This window comes from Geotrypetes seraphini, chromosome 8 (assembly GCF_902459505.1).
Source record: "Geotrypetes seraphini chromosome 8, aGeoSer1.1, whole genome shotgun sequence".
Lineage (NCBI taxonomy): Eukaryota > Metazoa > Chordata > Amphibia > Gymnophiona > Dermophiidae > Geotrypetes > Geotrypetes seraphini.
The window spans coordinates 162,152,886-162,172,381 of NC_047091.1; the positions used below are offsets into that span (position 1 = coordinate 162,152,886).

Below are 19,496 nucleotides of genomic sequence, written 5' to 3' on the forward strand. Positions count from 1 at the left end.
AACAAAGTATGTGGGAAGTCAATGTTCTCAGACCTTGAATTGTAATTTGTTGTTTAGGGGGGAGGGGGATATAATTCAGAAATGGATATTATAAGACTATTAAGTGTGGAATTTGGATATAAAATGTTTGTATTTACTGTGACACTTATTGTAAGTATTGAAAATAATAAAGAATTGGGAAAAAAAGAAAGTATTCTTGACAATAACAATAGAAACAATAAGCACAAAAAACTCTATCCACATTTATCATAAGAGAACCCAAAATGGGCCCTGTTTTGGCTAAACACACCTTCATTAGTGATCCAAGATGTATTTATGCACTCTTTGATAGATGTGGACAAAAATCTGGACAAGCAGATTGTGAAAGCCAAAAACTGAGCACGAGAAAGCAGTGCTGGATACAATACTAAAGCAAATGACAATTGGTTGGAGGTATACTAAAGCAAGTGACAATTGGCTGGCCTACATTTCAGGTGCCTATCGCAGCCCTAGAAGTCACATAGGATTGCTTAAGCTCGCCTAAGGCCACTTCTGGGCAAAACCATGCCTATGCCCAGCCTTAGGTGAGTTTAAGTATCCCTAGGAATCTCCCTGCACCCACGACAGACACTTACAGTGTAGGTGGCCTGCCTCGGGTGGTTTTTATTTTATTTTTTTAAAATGTGCATCCCAATTGGCTAGTTAGACAGCAGTAGGATGCCTACTGCTGCCTACAACCGGAATGCCATTTATAGAATTTGGCCCTTAGTTATACAAATATTTATGGTAATTAAGCACCATGTTTATGCCAATGAGACCCTCCACATTGTCCTGCAGCACTGAGTGATTTTCATAAGTAATTGGATGACTTTTAGTTGGAAAATACCCCATACAGTTCTAAGTTTTATTTTCATTTGCTATCCTGCCCATGAGAGGGGACTGTCTATGCAGCTTACAATCTAGGTTATACAAAACATGTAGGGATCAAGGGGTTAATACAAAGACATGATTATGAGGGAAAGGGGCAGAATCACAATATATATATATATATATATATATATATATATATATATATGAAAAGTGTGTGTACATTGGGGGGGGGTAGTAGTACAAAAGGGTATTGCTGTATCAACATTAAGATACTTCTCCTTCCAACTGTTAGTGGGGAGTAGGTAGGAGGAGAGAGTGTGGAGAACAAAGCTGACTTGACTAGGGGACATGGGATGAAGCTACTAAGTAGTAGATTTAAAACAGGAGAAAATATTTTTTCACTTAACGTGCAATTAAACTCTGAAATATGTTGCCGGAGAATGTAGTGAAAGCAGTTAGTTTAGCAGGGTTTAAAAAAGGTTTGGCTAATGTCCTAAAAGAGAAGTCCATAAGCAACATAAAATCAGTTTTTCTCCTTGGGATCTTGCCAAGTACTTGTGACTTGGATTGGTCACTGTTGGAAACAGGATACTAGGTTTATGGACATTCAGTCTATCCCAGTATGGCAATTCTTATGTTCTTAAGGGATTTTTGCCTTCATTTTTCAATGATGTTTCAAAACTGCATAAAACAAATTTTTACTACAGTCTCTTGTAATTTTGTATTTAACACATTTGTACATTGGAAATTGTTATACTTCTATGTTATATGGTTCATAGCATCATAATCATAAGCAACCTACGGAAGAGATTACACAAAATAAAATAGAACATTTTAAAAGCTTGCTCAGAAAGGAAGTCTTTAGCCTTATATGAAAGGTCAGCATTTCATTTTATTGATATATGTTTTTAATTTTAGATGTGTATAAACCTGCATTTAGTAGGATGATTACAAAGATGAATTACAGTCATAATGCACATTATTTGCTCCTTAACACATGCTAAATGGCAATAATATGCACATTTACCATAGCACACGTTAAATTAGTTACTGTGGGATATATAATAATGAGATGCAAAGCAAGCAAAACTCCTTTCTACTATGTAAACTGAGTAATAGCTTGCAGTAAATACCAGGCCTATCTTTAGAAATCATTGGACTCTAGAATATAACGGACAGAAATCCACAGTTGTTCCTATTTCTGCTAGCACCAAGTTCATAATGGTACCAATAGCCCCTAGCAAGATCTCACTGTACTATCGCTAGGGATCAAACTGCTGTGTATCAGGCCTTAAGTGATTACTTTATTGTTTAATTAATGGTCTGCCAGTTAAAAAAAAAATACACTGTTTACTTACTTTCTCAGCAGTGGTTGTCCATATCTGGGCTGTGTTTGATTCTGGTGCCATCAGCAAGCTATGAAGTAAAGCTATCACTTCTGCTGCCATGCTGTTTGCCACATGTCCACTGATAAATGGACGGACAGGATCTGTCCTGCATTTGTCAGATAGAGGCATGAAGTTCAGGGTATGGATACAAAACAGAAGCAGAAAAACTAAGCAATTGACTCTAATATGAACAAGAAGGAAGACTCTATATAAGGCAGAGAAGACTAAATTATATAACTTGATGCAGCCATGGTGAAAAATTACCTATTTTTTTTTTTTTTTTTAATTCAATTTTTATATACTGTTCTCCCAGGGGAGTTCAGAACGGTTTACATGAATTTATTCAGGTACTCAAGCATTTTTTCCTGTCTGTCCCAGCGGGCTCACAATCTACCTAATGTACCTGAGGCAATGGGGGGATTAAGTGACTTGCCCAGGATCACAAGGAGCAGCGTGGGTTTGAACCCACAACCCCAGGGTGCTGAGGCTGTAGCTTTAACTACTGCGCCACACACTCCCCTTTAAACTTTCTGTTGCATAGATCGCTTTTCTGTGGAGCTTCCTACCTCTGTGGGCCAGACCAAATGATCATTTTGTTTGTTAGACTAGTCTAAAGACTTCAGAAAACTTTCAATGTCCTTAGTTGAATAAAAAAAGGGCTTTCTACAATTCTGAAAAATGACCCAACTGCAGATCTCTAGCCATCAGAGCCTCTCTCTTCATCATAGTTGCCACACTTATATCAGGAAAAATATACATATCCCAATTTTTGTAAGAGCATATCATCTTTTGTCTAGCAGCTCTCAGAATAAAGTCTACTTCCTGAAAATGGAGCAGCTTTACTATAAAAGCAAGAGGTGGCAAGCTAATATCAAGCTTTGGCCTCAGCTCTCTATGTGCCCTCTCGATCTCATATGGGGGTTGCGCAGAGGTATCAGGAAAACTGTGAAATAACTTATGGACAAATTGCATAGGTTTATCCTGTTCAACTCCTTCTGGATCTCTATAGATTGCAAATTTGATCTTCCACGGTTTTCTAAATCCTCCAATTTTGTGCTCATATAGTCCATATGTTTGTGGGATGCCATTAGCTTTTCTAATCCTTTGCTCTGGGCTACTTCCACAGAATACAAGTGTCCTGCTATGTCCAATCTTTCAGACAAAGCTGTTATTTTAGCATCTAATTTCTCCACTACCATTTTGGAAATTTCCAGCTTTGCTGATAGCAGCTCTTTCAACACTAGTGACAGAGCATCATTCTCCAATTTTTCTCATGTTCGCGGCTGAAGGGAATCCCCTGTAAGCGGGGCATTTCCATTTGGATTAGTGCTGCTCCTAGCTCCTGGTATAGCGGCCTTACTTGCATAGAGGTCTTTTATTGTGGGAGTGCTTTTCCCCTTTTAGACTCAAGACATCCCTGAAGTCACCATTGAACCCCTCCTACATCAAACTTCCTTCATAGTAATTTCAGTCCCATGGCAGTGCCATAACAAGGGGAGAGATGGAGGACTACAGAGTGCTTTTACACATGTACATTCAACAAAGTCCCATATTTTAAACTTTCAAGATTCTATTTGATAACTTAAAATCTGATACACGGCTTACCTGTAACAGATGTTCTCTGTAGACAGCAGGGGAATGCAGCCTCACTTGTTGCTGAAGTCCCTGGATTGAGCCTGCCTGGTGGAATTCTTTCTTAACTACAGAAGTTTTTGGGGGTTCTTTTTACTATTAGGCATGTGTGGCCATTTTCTCCTGGAGTTCCACCCCCTTAGTCTGTCAGCATGTCTCTAGCTCATTAACTAAGCTGGTTAGAGGGGCTAGAGGGCGAGCAAGTGTGGCTACATTCCCCTGCTTTCTACTGAGAACACCTGTTACAGATAAGTAACTTTGCTTTCTCCGAAGACAAGCAGGGTAATGCAGCCTCACTTGTTGGTGAGCCACTAGCTTGAATAAGAAAATGGGAGGAGGCAAATCAATTCTTTTTTTTTAAGTGGAAACAAATTGCAAAGAACAGATTGTCCAAACTGAACGTCTTGTGCTGAACTCTGGCCTAAACAATAATGCTTAGTATACATATGAACTGAAGACCAAGTTGCTGCTTTGCAGATATCTTGCATGGGAACCGCTCTCAAGTTTGCAACTGATGAAGGTACTCGTACTTGATGTGCTCCAATGTGACCAGGAGGAAACATGGAAGCTGTCTTATAAGAAAAAGAGATGCAATTAGCAATCAAGGAAGATATAGTTTGTTCAGAAATTGCATGTCCTTGAATAACTGCATTGAAGGAAACAAATAGTTGATTAGTGGTATGGATAGAAGTAGTCATCTCTAGGTAGTAAAGTACTGCTCTTTTGCAGCCCAATGTGGGAAGTTTGCTCCTTTGAGGAACCATGTGGACAAGGAAAGAATGATGGCAAAGAAATGGACTGATTGATGTGAAAGTCTGTAACTACTTTTGGAAGAAATTTTGGATGAGTACAAAGAAGTACTTTATCGGGAAAAAATTGAAGATATGGGTCATAGATGACCAGTGGTTGCAATTTGCTAACTCTTCTGGCCGAAGTAAGGGCCACTAAAAAAGCTGTTTTCCATGATAAGAACTAAAGTGTAGCAGATTCCAAGGATTAGAACATAAGAATTGCCGCTGCTGGGTCAGACCAGTGGTCCATCGTGCCCAGCAGTCCGCTCCCACGGCAGCCCTTAGGTCAAAGACCGGTGCCCTGAGTCTAGCCTTACCTGCGTACGTTCTGGTTTAGCAGGAACTTGTCTAACTTTGGCTTGAATCCCTGGAGGGTGTTTTCATCTATAACAGCCTCCAGAAGAGCGTTCCAGTTTTCCACCCTCTCTGGGTGAAGAAGAACTTCCTTACGTTTGTACAGAATCTATCCCCTTTTAACTTTAGAGAGTGCCCTCTCGTTCTCCTTACCTTGGAGAGGGTGAACAACCTGTCTTTATCTACTAAGTCTATTCCCTTCATTATCTTGAACGTTTCCATCATGTTCCCTCACAGTCTCCTCTTTTCAAGGGAGAAGAGGCCCAGTTTCTCTAATCTCTCACTGTACAACAACTTCTCCAGCCCCTTAACCATTTTAGTCACTCTTCTCTGGACCCTTTCGAGTAGTACCGTGTCCTTCTAAAACTACGGTGACCAGTGCTGGATGCAGTATTACAGGTGGGGGCATACCATGGCCCGGTACAGCGGCATGATAACCTTCTCCAACCTGTTCGTGATCCCTTTCTTAATCATTTCTAGCATTCTGTTTGCCCTTTTCGCCGCCGCCGCACATTGTGCGGCCCATTTCTCGAGCGTGTTTATGTCACGTTGCAGGTCTTCGCAATCCTTTTGCGTCTTCAATACTCTGAATAACTTTGTATCGTCCACAAATTTAATCACCTCGCTCGTCGTACCAATTTCCAGGTCATTTATAAATATGTTGAAGAGAATGGGTCCAAGCACCGAACCCTGTGGCACTCCACTCGTGGCACTTTTCCAGTCCAAATATTGTCTCTGTTTCCTATCTCCCAACCAGTTTTTAATCCAAGTGAGTATTTCACCCTCGATTCCATGGCTCGCAATTTTTTGAAGTAGTCGTTCATGCGGGACTTTATCAAATGCCTTCTGAAAATCCAGATAGACAATGTCGACCGGGTCACCCTTGTCTATCTGCCTGTTAACTCCCTCGAACAAGTGCAGCAAGTTCGTCAAGCAAAATCTTCTTTGCTGAAGCCTTGCGGTCCTCATCAGATTGTGTCCGTCAAGATGGTCAATGATGCGGTCCTTTATCAGCGCCTCTATCATCTTTCCCGGTACGGAGGTCAGACTCACAGGTCTGTAGTTTCCCGGATCTCCCCTCGAACCTTTCATGAAGATCAGCGTAACATTCACCACTTACCAGTCTTCCGGAATCCTTCCCGATTTGATCGACAGATTGGTTATTAGTTGAAGCAGTTCAGCTATAACCCCTTTCAGTTCCTTGATTACTCTTGGATGGATGCCATCCGATCCAGGGGATTTATTGTTTTTAAGCCTATCAATCTGCCTGCATACCTCTTCTAGACTGACCGTCAACCCTGTCAGTTTCCCTTCTTCGTTTCCTGCGTATAGCCTGTCAGCTTCCGGTATGTTGTGTATATCCTCTTTGGAGGTGAATTGAATTGAGTCTTTGAGGATTTGGACTTATAAATGGCCGACTTAGAGACCATGGAGTATTAGGCAGCTGCTAAAAATAACATCCAAGTGCCTTTTTCACTCTGCATATCAATGCAAGACATCTGGAAGAAGTGGACACAGATTAGGGCTTTTTCCAATTAGCCAATTTTAGATCTTGAAGGATTTAATGTACTGGACGTGTAATAAATTCTTTCAAAGGAGACTGGTAAGATTTGAGGATTGCCTGAAAATCCTTTCAATCTGCCAGCGTGACAGCCTGAGAGTGGTGTAAGAAGTTGTAAAGCTTTTGGAGAAAACTTAGGATAAGAATATTCCTCCATCTGGTCTGTTGTAATGAAAGCTGTGCTTGAGAAGAAAGGTCTGTGTCTAAAGGTGCGGTATCCGGAGAATCATACCAAACATGTGTAAGAGATGTCTGCTGCTGAGAAGGAGGGCAGGTGTGGGTCTGACAGAGGGTCCGGACCTAGCCTATCCGAGGCCTGAAAAAAAAGGTGAAGGAGAAGTTTGCTGCAGAAATGCAGAACTGCCCTTCATAATTAGGTTTTTTTTGGGTTTTTTTTTTTACACAGAGAGGAAAAGGAAGCATCCGAAACAGTATCCCCTTAGGAGGCTGAGGAGTTGCTATTGGCATTAATTGCAGCAGAACAGCCTGTTTAGGGGGAGGAAAGTCCTGAAATATTAGATATCTTGGAAAAAGAAAGAGAGAAAAAAATTAAGCATCATGGAAGTTTGTTCTTGTGAAGAAGTTGGAGCAATTGAATCAAAACTGCTTGCTTAGAAGGTATAACAGCGTCAGACTCTCTAACTGAAGACAGAGGGCGCTCAGAGCCTATGGAGGTGATAGAATAATTCAAAATTGTACCTGGAGCATCTGGTGGGCAGTAGGAGAGGGCTGTTAGGCAGTAGAAGGGCCCGCACGAGGCCTCCTTGCTTTATCTTTGTGCCTTGAAGCAGCCTTGGGCTGTGTTTGCTGGGCCCATGCTACCTTCGTCAAAACCGGAAGGGAAGGTGTCTTGCTTGCTTCCCCAGCTAACTACTACTACTTACTGCCAGCTACGGTCGCCATTTTTATTTTCTCTAACAGCAGTGGCTGCAGCGATGTGCTTCCCTTCCCCAGATGTACCTTGCATGAGCCCTGAGGGGGGAGCGAGTGGCAAGAAATGCGGCCTTGAAGATCTTCCCATTGAAGAAAAATTGTCTTCGTGGTACTAGCAACCGCCGGATTACAGCTGTCAAAAAAGGCTGCCGGTAAAACAGAAAAAAGCAGCGTTTGAGGTTGAGTTGCTTCTTTTTTGAATCTCTTGCCGAAGCCATCTTCTTTTTTTCTGACAGCTGTAGCAAGGAAAATGTGCCTGCCCCCAGTGGAACCGTTCGTGGGCCCTGAGGGGGAGGAGAAGTTAAGGATGTGAGCAGCCTCGGCGAGCTTCCAGCGCCATTAGCGTGAAGCGACACTGGAATAGAACTGCTGTTCATTTGGAGTCTTTGCGATCCTTAAAACTGCCGGCTTAAAGAAGACAGTTGTCGTGATCGATCACTCAACGATCGCTGTGCACCAATCGTCGACTTTAGTTACCTGCTTTAGTTGAATTCCTTCCCCCCCCCCCCGAGTAAAATGTCAGCATCATACTTATTTTATTTATTCTTTTTTTTTTTGGGGGGGGGGGGGGTGTTCATTGTTTCTTTACTTTTTTTTTTTTAGCCAGGAGGCGAGGCAGAAGGGGAGAGCTACAACCTGCTTCAGTCAGTTAGAGAAAAAACTGACAGGCTATGGGGGTGAAGCTCCAGAGGAAAGGTGGCCGCACATGCCCAGTAGTAAAAAAATCCCAAAAAACCCAACCCCATAGAACTACTGTAGCTAGGGGAGAGTTCCACCAGGCAGGCTCAGTCCAGGGAACTTCACCTACAAGTGGGGCTGAATTACCCTGCTTCTTTGAAGAAAAAGCAGTATTCTTTAAATGACAGCCTTATAAAGAAATTCTACCAAATAAACATTTAAAATACTCTTAGTGTCAAAGGGATGCAAACATTAGTAGTAGCCATTACCTAGCAAGCTCAGAATTTCTTTCCCTGCAAATTGAGGTCTGGGCAGTCTTCTTTTTGTCTCCTGTTGACACCCCGCTCGCTGTTTCTTGAATAATGGTTTCTACTGGTGGCCCAACACTGACAATTAAGCCAGACTGGGCCCATTTGGTGGCTTTTCGAAGAGCTGCTGCAGCCTCTTCTGTAATAACTTCACAACATCCACCCTGCAAAACATATTTTTAAACATTTAGTTAGCTCTTTTCAAAACAAAGATACAACTCCTTAAGAGTTATTTTATGCAGTGAGATGTAATAAAGGGAAAGATAAAAAAAAGGACAATGAAAACAAAGCACACTGAACTCCAAGGAGTTTTTGGTTTTACTCAGTGCCCAAGAGTTTGAGACTTTACAGTTGTGAGTTTGGGCCACATAAAAACTCATACTGGTAATGTGACGCTGTAGAATTGAGTGAGTGGAATGAGCAGAGTACATAGTGTAACAAAAACAAATTTTTATCCTGCAATATTACCCTAACCTAATTAACTTTCTTTGAAAGCTATCTTCTTTATTAGTACATGAATTTACACTGTCTTCTGGATAAATTGAAACCTTCCATTTCAAACCATGTTGACTACAAAGAGATACTTTAAATACTGGAAAAAATCTGAATTGGCTAAATCACATTAACCAAGGCAGACTTTATCTCTATAAGTAAGTATCCAAACATGTACCCAAATGCAAACTCTTGATCTGGCCTTTAAATGTAAATTACTGATGAATTAAATTTCACTGGTTAGCAAGTTTCCAAATCCACCTATTTTCGTAAGCCTTCTGTGAGTAGGGCCAGTATTGTACATGCCAGGGACCAGGGTAGAAATTCGCTTTAGCACACTGGCAACTGTATTTTTTTTAGCTTTGAACAGGCTTGAGGGCCCAAGGCGAGCACCCTGTTTGCACCCTCCTAATTCCAGCCCCATCTGTGAGAATAACAGTTTATCAAATTAGTAGATAACACATTTATCACAAAATTCATTTTTAAAATTTTTACTTCATTAAGCCACATAACTCTAAAAATTTTATGTACTTTGGTCATGTCCCGATCCATCTTTACAACTTTTTCCATATTTGCTCCTGTGCCAAGACGGAAAGGTCGACCTTCTGAACTGCTGCAAATGCACAGAAAAAGTAAAATAAGTATAATTGCAAAATGAAAACTATCCCAAAGATTTGAAGAAAAATCTAAAATTTAAAAAAAATTAAAAAATCACATCTCTCTGTTATTAACAAACATTATTATATACAATGTGAAGATAATTATTCAGGATAGGTTTCTGTGTAAAATACTCTTTCTTCCCCTGCCTCAGCTACCTCAATTCCTGGCTTTTTTTCTTCTCCTACCTTTCTTTATTTTTAGGGACTTCAGAGTCAGAAGGGTCTTCAATATGGAAGCTAATCTCAAAGCTCCTTGCCTCAGCCTTCTCACTTAAATTCCAGCTAGGCTTTGCATTCTTCCAGCTACTCTTGCTCAGGCTTCTCTACTTCCTTCTCTATTAACTGATACATTTTCACATTTAAACCCATTCCCCCAGAGCCTTGTCAAGTTATCCACGACACTTTCTCAAATCTCTAAATTGACCACAGCCTTGTTTCTGACTACTGTCAGTATTTTGACAAGGCAACTTCTTCAGGCTCTGATCATCAGCACCCAATGATCTGACGAGATCTGCACCCAGGCCTCAGCATACTCCCCTATCTTCAGAACAGCTCTGGACCTGGCATCATTGTGCTTTCATGGAGGCAGAAGCAGGACAAAAACTAGAGGCTTGGTTCCACCTGGGTACTGAGAATTTTTGTCTTGATCCCTGGTAGGATCTCTGAGAGGAGGCTCCTACTGAGTACTGCCAAAACGCCAGAAGCCTCTCAAGGTTTGTGGTCTGCTTTCAGGTAGAGATTTTGGCCAACTATCTGCCATACTGGCCACGATCGTTCAACCCCTTTCTGAACAACATTTGTCCCTTGAAAGGAAGTCTGCTGAGGGTAACCTTGGAGGTGGAATCTCCCACCCACTGCCTGTTCCAAAGCATTCTGCGGGCTGAGATAGAATAAGCTGAGACTTTGTTCATGACTCTGATGATGTCATAGAGAGAATCGACCACATAATCCACTCCTGCTAATATTTATTTTAAAATTTTCTATCCCGCTTATATACTATGCGGGTTACAATTTCTACATACATAAATGAATAAAAACAACAAATACATAAAATTACAACTCTGAAAATCCAACAGGACAAGGTAAGCATGAAAATACACAAACCACCATTTCAGATTCAATTCTGGATAAAAGGATATCAACATCTCCTCATTTGCAAAATGCTCTTACAAATAGATGGGTCTGGATTTTTTTTTTAAAAAGAGTTTAAAGTCTGTACATAATCTTAATGAACCATTCATTGCATTCCACAGCCTTGGACCTGCCATAGAAATTGCTGCCATCCATGTTTTTCTATAATGTACAAACACAAAAACGAAAAAGTTGACCCTGGTTATTCCACAAACAGAAATCCAACAAAACCAAAAAGCTCTGTGGAGAACTGATGTTCAAGATGTTGGCTTTATTTAAAATTAAACTTGCAAATTATCTGGGACTCAACACGGTTCATATTTTGACAATATTGTCTTCTTCAGTGGTCCATGTGGGTCCTAAAATGAAAGCACATGGATTGAAAAATAGTCCAAATAAACTGAGAAAAAGTCCAATACTTTATATGGATTTCCAAGTTTAATTTTAAATAAAGCCTACATCTTGAGCATCAATTCTCCTCAGAGCTTTTTGTTTTTGTTTCTATAATGCACATCATAAGTATTTTCAAGGGTCAGTCTCATTGCTGATTGTGATCATAAAGCACAATTTGGCTGGGGCAAAGGTTTCCCTCTGCCAGCACAAGCCCCCCACAACCTGGTATGACAGGCTCATGTCAAAAAGGAAGCCACTGCAGCTGCTTTGATTCCCAAGGCTAGTGTTTCAAATTGTCTTAAGGATTATAACCACTCTGTGATCCTGATAATCCTTTAATACCACACCTCCCACATTTGGCAGGGACGTGTGTTTGGTTATCTACGCTACCAAGAAATCTACCTTAGGCTGAGCGAACATCTGCTGACACTCCTGTGCCATTGGTTAAAGCCAAGCCATTGTCTTGGCTACCTTTAATGACCCTTCAGGAGCATCAAAATGCTCTGCGACTAAAGCACTCATATTAGGATGCCAGAGAAACGATGAGGACTGGGCTCTCAGTCTGCTTAATATAGAGCAGAGAGCAGACGGGATCTGTTGGGAGTCCAAGTTTAACTCCCGAAGAGAGTCAGCAACAAGCTTTAACAGAGCCGAGGATCTGAACAGCTAGCAAACCTTGGGGTCATTCTATGTGACGCATGAGGTCCGCCACCTTCGCACCAGGCAGGCAAGTGACCAGGAGATCCTCACGCTCACCAGCCACCTAGCTATCTACATGCCTATTGATCAAATCATCAACTACAAAAGCTGTCCTAAGCCTTCCTTCCTGGGCAGAAACCCCTGGAGACACATCCTTGGTGAGTCCATTGTAATGAGAGCCCAAAGGTAATGGTAAAATTGTAGATGAACTTCGATAGGTTGGGGAGGAGGTTGTGTAGGCGGTTAAGTTGGCCATGCTCTCTAAGAGCATGTCACAAAGACTGTTTTGATTTTTGGGGGACCAGCCAACTATGACTTTTGGAGATATTGCTGCTTTTGCTTCTTCTGTGGTGGCTGTTTGAAGGAAGAGGATATAGCGGGAAACCGCCTCTTATAAGCATAAGCAGCTGGTCTTGGAGCTAACTTATATGCTTGAGATTTAGTTTTTGACCTATTCAAAGAACTCCAGTTTTGTTCATTTTGAGTGAGCTTCTGGGTAGCTTCCTCTCCTCTGTTACCAAAAAGCTCTTCTCCTAGACATGGAATGTTGGCTAGAAGGTCTTGCAAATTGATGTCCATGTCAGACTCATTGCCAGAGACATGGTTGATGCCCTGGATGACATTTTAAAGGTGTCAAACACCATCTGAACCATATATTTGAGAGTTTGAAAAAGACTATGAGTAGCCTGTTGAAACTCCTCCAAGTGTTCTGTGGGAATATATTGCTTGAAATCAGCCAACTTTTTTTACCTGTTTAAAGTAGAATGACATATAAAAATTATAATTTAAGACTCTACTGGCCAACATCAAATTTTGGTAGAGACGATGTTCAAATTTGTCCATGGTCCAACCCCTGGTGGTGTGGAAGCATAAACTCTGGTGCTAGAAGACATTTTGAGGGTGGACTCTATCAGCAGTGATTGGTGTTGAAGCTGCGGTTTATCAAACCCTGGACAGGAGATGATTCTATAGTGTGCGTCAATTTTCCTGGGGGCTGCAGTGATCGGGAGGCATTTCCCAGTTATAAAATAAGGCTGCTTTTAGGAGACTATGTAAAAGCAGCTTGAGAAGTTTCTTAGGTGGCTCATCATAGTCCAAGGCGTCTAAAAGCTCTGCCCTAGGCTCAGTGTCTGCTTCTAGTTAGACCGGTAAAGTCTGGCCCAATAAACTCTCTAACTCAAACGACTAGAAAGAGAATGGAGAAAAAATAACCAAGAACACACAAAAACAGCCTGGAGAACACTAAACAAATACAAAAAAATTTTAAAAGAAAAAAGAAAGATATACTACACCAACCACATAAGCACAGAGATCCAAGACACCAAGAAACTTTTCAAATTACTAAGGGAACTCACATATACCAAATTCTACTTGGCCACAAAAGACTTTGCTCCCTCAACAGCCAACCAACTGGCTGAATTCTTTAAAAACAAAATATCAACAGCCAGGAATACTTCACCAGAACCTCAAACCACCTTGACAAGATCACACTACCTCCACCCTCCCCTCCCCCCCACACACACAGAAAGAGTCCTGTGCAGCAGACAGAACCTGGTCAGACTTCCCTGATATACAATGGTCCGACCTGAACAGACTATACAAAAATACAGTCGTGCAACATGTGACCTCAACCACTGCCCCCCCCATACCTGTTAAAAACCTCCAGCACAAAATTCTGCACCCACCTCTTGCAATGGATGAGCTGCATGCTTACGGAGGGCCAATTCCCACAAGATCTCAATGAAATCATTATCACTCCTATTCATCCAACTACAGACCTATAGCCTCAATACCACTATACATCAAGCTAACGGAAGACCTTGTGGCAAAACTTCTCATTGACTACCTAGAAAACCATAACATACTCTACCCCTCACAATCAGGCTTCAGGGCCAGCTACAGCAAAGAGACATTATTAAGCACTCTACTAGACACAGCCAGACAACATCTAAGTAAAGGCAAAAAATGTAATGGTCTACCAGGATTTGACCTGGTAGACCATTACATTCTACTACAAACAATGGAAACAATAGGAATCACAGGTAGAGTTTATAAATGGTTTCAAGGATTCCTTCAATCCACACGATATAGAGTTAAAACAAAGAAAAATTTGATTACTAGACCAATCCCAGTGGAGTTCCCCCAAGGCTCTCCACTATCTCCAACACTCTTCAATCTCTACATAGCCACACTTGGTACTTGCTTGGACAAACTAGGCATAACTTCATACAGCTATGCAGATGACATCACCATGCTCCTTCCTTTCAACCAACATACCTCCAACACAACAAACATACTACACACAACACTAGAAACAGTGACAAAATGGATGAAGGACCACAAACTAAAGCTGAACCAAGATAAAACTAAATACCTACTTCTCAAAAAAAACAAAACCTCAACCATAACAAACCTTGAAATAAACTCCATCACATACCCCTTGCAATCCTATCTTAAACTGCTGTGAATAGTGATAGACAATGGCTGTACCACGCAACTCTAAATCAACAAAACAATCCAGAAAGCCTTCACAGTCATGCGCAACTTAAGACAAATCCAAAAATATTTCAACAAAAAACAATTCAGACTCCTGGTCAAGTCCCTAGTTCTAGGACTCCTAGACTACTGTAATATCCTATACCTGTCATGCCCTGCCAACATGATAAAACAATTACAAACAGTGCAAAATACAGCCCTCAGACCAATATAATTGTTGAAAAAATACGACCACATTACCATTGCCTTCCAAGACTCACACTGGCTCCCTGTACAAGCATGCATACTCTACAAATTCTACTGCACGCTATTCGAAGCCTTGAATGGCGATGGACCAACCTATCTAAACAATTGCCCAACCAGGAACACCACATTCAGACCAAGGAGAACACAGGCACCCTTCACTCGCCCCCCCAATCAAAGATATACAATGTAAGAAAATGTATGACAGCCTACTAACCACTCAGGCAGCAAAACTAAACCAACACATCTCCAACTTGCTGATCACAACATCCAACTACAAAACCTTCAGGAGAGAATTAAAAACCAAGTTATTCAGGAAATTTGTTAAGTCAAACTAACCTTCTCAATATATCCCCGGACCCTAATACTTCTTCTAATTATCTATTTTGTAATTTCACTGGGTATGCCCAGACCAATTCTTTTGTAATCCGCCTAGAACTGAAAGGTATTGGCGGAATAGAAGACACTAATGTAATAATAATAATAATTTATTCTTATATACCGCCAAACCTTCAGTTCAAGGCGGTTCACAGCAAATAGAGATGAACAAACAATGAATTGCAAGCATAAGCATCAAAATGTTTCTCGGAAAACACAATTACAATTAAGTCAAGTATTTCTCAAACAAATAAGTTTTAAGAAATTTTCAAAATAAATAGTAAGCAGGAGCAAACAAGGTGGCCTCACACTCAGAATCAGTATATAGGTCAGAATCAACTGCTTGAACCTTAGAAGATTCTTTAAAAATTTGATGCATGAGAAGAATGATGAGATTGGTGAGACGATGCTCCACGATGTCTTCGGTACCAATCCAATGAGGAGGAAGAACGATGGGAAGGTCTCTTACTTCCAGTAGTATGGGATCGATGCTTCAATGCAGAGCATCTAGTTGAAGAGCGACGATGCATCGAAGAAGAATGCCGCTGCCTTGAGAAAGAACAACGGCGCTTTGATGAGGAGCAATGCTCAAAGGCAGAAGATCGATGTCTTGATGAAGAATGTTGCTTCACACTAGGCAATCGATGGTGACCCGGTACCTTGTGGCCTCGATGTGCTATGCTGAGACTGGGTCAGTACCAAGGGAGTGGAAGTTAACAGCGGTGCAGCATGTAACTTCAGGATGTCTTCAAGCTCCCTCAGAAACAATTTGTTGAATTGTTCTTTGAAGAGCTGCACCAGTACCCTTGAGTGCGGCAGGGTGTCTCGGGGTGGGTGACCTAAGCGAGGCTGCATGCCCTGAAGTAGACAACCACTGCAGGTATGGAGAGTGACGACACTGCTTTTTAGCCTGCATCAAGGGATTCTTATGTGGAGGCGGCTTATGAAGCCGGGATGTTATCCGATGTCGATGTATGAACTGCCGGTACCGCTGGCTCAGAACCCTTATTGGCATCCATCGCTGACCCGAAAAGTTTTTCTTGCTGGAGATGTCACACTTTTAAAGAACGTTTCTGAAGAGTAGAGCAGCACAAGCAGGATTCTACACGATGTTCAGGGCCTAAGCACTAAAACACCAGCTATGCGGGTCAGCTAAGGATATAGACTGCTGATACAGACAGCACTTTTTAAAACCTGTCAACGGCTTCGACATGGACAGGAAAATAGCATCAACAAAGTCAATCTCAATGTTTAAGTATAAGTATACCATTAGAGAATAAAAGAAAACCCAAGGCTAGAAGCCTTAATAAACACCTCACACAATGGCACAAATGACTTTCGAAAAGGCAGAAGCCCATCGTGAGGAAATGAAAAAACTTTATTTTTTTTTTTTTAAGGTAAAATAAAAACTAGACTAAATAAAGTCTAAAATAAAGGCCGAAAGCCGAGGATAAAGCAGGTCGCAGGCACGCGAACCGGATGAAGTCCAGAACATAACTTCACTCTGCGGAGAACTGAGATACGGTAGTTGCGAAGTTTCTTAAAACTTAAAGTGACAGTTCACTTTCAATGCTGTCTGTACTGGGCTCTGTGGATGACATCACTCACATGTGAGAATATGCTGCCTGCTTGACCTAGGATAAGGTCAGTTATGATTTCTACTTTATTAGTATCTAATCTTTGAACCTGTGTTTTAGTTTAATTTATAGTTTTGCTTCTATTTTTCTATACTATTACTTTAATTGACCACAAAGGGAAAATTGTTACTTGGCATTAGCAGAATATATTATGCTAAATAAATAAAATGTACCTCAGCAATGGTTGAAGCACCTCATGGGATGACTGGTCTTCTCTCTTATGAATAAATATAGAAAGTTTACCATCAACTGCTTCGCTTTCTTCCCCAAGATCTTTGTCTCCCTTTATGGAATTTTTTGGACTAGCTTTGGTCAGCATGGTATCTGGCTCAGAAGCAGTTGGAGAAAGAACTGTTTGACATCCTTTCAGAGAAGAGGAAAGGAAAATAATATGCTATTAATCTTTTAATTGGCACTATTAGTTGAACATTATTGCCTTCAAACTCAGTATAATTCTCTAAAAGCAAAATGGAAAACTAAAATCACAAGTAAAATGAACTCGACTTAGCAAGGTTAGAAAAGCTAATTTCCAAAAAAGTCAACTAGATACTAAAAATACCAAACAAACCAAGACACCACAGAATATATCAATCTCTGGGAGAGTAAATTCATGATGGAAATTATCAGAATCTATATTTCAAAATCATTAATGTTAGGGTTTACTTATTTATTATGCTACTATAATCTCTTGATATTTTTGAAAGAACAGAGGATAGCTTGCTTTTGGGTTTTATTTCTAACTATGCACACACAACTTCAGATTTGATTCTTGCTGTTCTGAACTATTAACACTGCATACTGTACATCTGTGTCAAACCAGCTACCAAGATTAACGAATAATATGGAACACTCAGTTTTACATATAATGTAAACTTAAAACAGAGGAAAAAAGACCTCAAAAAACCCCTGGACTATAATCAAACAGATCATAACCAATTGGGGTTGGTTTTCATCACTGGTCAAAAACCCTTGTATAATTTTTTAATTTTTATGTGAATTTATTTTTCATTAAATATGTATTGTAATCGTATATAAATATAGTGATAGAATATCAAAATTTTTCATATCAAAATCTCACTTGTTTATGATTGAGCATAACAAAACCAGCAGCTCTATATTGAAATTCTCAAATGAAATTGCATATAGCTTCAAGACATCAAGCACTTATCTTAATAACCCGATGGAGGTCCCATCTGTTTCGCTCCAACGGGCTTCTTCGGGGGTATCAATAGAGCTTGTTGTAATGCCGGTGAAAGTTAAATATTGCTCACAAATTCTGTAACCTGGCTGCGTGTTTGACAACCCATGCAGTTCAACACTAAGACTCTGAATCTCTTTTCTCCTATACATTTCACCTTTACTAGTTTTCCCACAGTTATACACCAAAATGAAAGGAGGAGTTGAGCAGTCAGTAAAAGGTTAGCGCAGCAGGCTCATATCCCATGTCTTCTACTGTTTGTTACCACTGTTTCTGGTATACACTTACAGTGTAAGTCCTCTAGGGTAGAGACCTAAGCACTATACCTGAATATAATATGCCTTGAGCCCTGATTTGGAAAATCAAGTAATTAAATCTAAAATCCAAAGTCAAGAGAGGAAAGCAAAGGTGGGAAAAAAGGGTGAGTGGAACTATAGAGGTTCTGCAGCAATATGTAAAATTTTTCATTTCACCACATTATTTCCCAGTTATTTTATACAGTTGGGGGCAGCTTTTCAAGGGATTTTCCATGGATAAAAAATATGTTTGCCTGCAAAGAAAAGACCTCTGGAAAATTACCTTCACCCCCTTCACGGAAGAAAAGAGGTAAAAGCAGTAGTAGGCTGGCAGAAGCATGCATCAAAATTTCCTTTTAGACATATGCAGGTTAAGCGATCCCTGCAGCACGGTCAACAACTGGATTTTGAACGGGAAATGCCCTGGGGGTACCTGTAAGCCTGTGACCTAAGCAGGAGAGCTGGAGTAGTCAGATGCTCACCATCAGCAGGCATAAAAATTACCGTATTTTTCACTCCATATGATGTATTTTTTCCACCCAAAAAAATGGGTGGAAAAAAGGGTGCACCCGAATACCAAAATCCCCCCCCCCCCAGTTACCTTCCAGGACCATCACCCACCCCTCGCCTGCTGCTGGTTGCTCACTGCCGAAATTAGTAGAAGGGAAAGGCCAGGCGGGTGCAGCGATTGCACACCGCTGGCCCAGAAGCCTTACCCCCAACGTCAATTCTGACATCAGCGAGAAGGTCCGGGCCAAGACCTTCTCTCCAACGTCAAAATTGACGTTGGGGGTAAGGCTTCTGGGCCGGTGGCATGCAATCGCTGCACCTGCCTGGCCCTTCTGGGTGCCGCGCTGCTACCACGTCGGAGGTAATCTTCTGGGCTGGCGGCATGCAATTGCTGCACCCGCCTGGCCCTTCCGAGTGCTGCGTTGCTGAGCCAGGAGTCCCCCCCCACCTGCTGCTGCTTTGGCGGCGTGTCCTCACAGCAGCGGGAGGTAAGTAAATCCAGGGGCAGGCAGACTTGGGGGAAGGGGGAAGAGGACAAAGGCTGGAAGGCATTGAGGGGGACATAGGAGGGAGGGACGAAGGGACAATTGTTGGGCCTGAGGAAGAAAAGAAAGAAAGAAATCACCAGACCGGGGGGGGAGGGGAAGTAGGGAGAGGCTGGGACCTGCCTGCCTGCCCTGTGGGGAGGCCTGGAGGGGGGGGGGGAGACCTGCTTGCTTGCCTGGGAGGGCTGCCAGGGAAGGGGAGGCCTGCCTGCCTGGGGGGGGCTGCCTGGGAGGGGGGAGGCCTGCTTGCTTTGGGGGGAGGGGGGATGCCCGGGAGGGGGAGGCCTGCCTGCATGCCCTGTCCCTACCTGCCTGCCAGCCAGCC

At 41.7% G+C, this 19,496-nt stretch overlaps 1 protein-coding gene across 4 annotated transcripts in view; it reads right to left on the reverse strand.

The window, feature by feature from the left end:
- The window catches only part of HECTD4 (HECT domain E3 ubiquitin protein ligase 4), a 492,696-nt gene that overhangs the window by 200,601 nt on the left and 272,599 nt on the right, over positions 1-19,496 (reverse strand). For all 4 annotated transcript variants that reach the window (XM_033956861.1, XM_033956860.1, XM_033956862.1 and 1 more), the window contains 4 exons: positions 16,796-16,985; positions 9,518-9,599; positions 8,456-8,658; positions 2,208-2,343 (listed from right to left, as the gene is read on the reverse strand). In XM_033956861.1, coding sequence (XP_033812752.1) covers positions 2,208-2,343; positions 8,456-8,658; positions 9,518-9,599; positions 16,796-16,985 — 611 coding nt within the window. The remainder of the gene's footprint in view (positions 1-2,207; positions 2,344-8,455; positions 8,659-9,517; positions 9,600-16,795; positions 16,986-19,496) is intronic.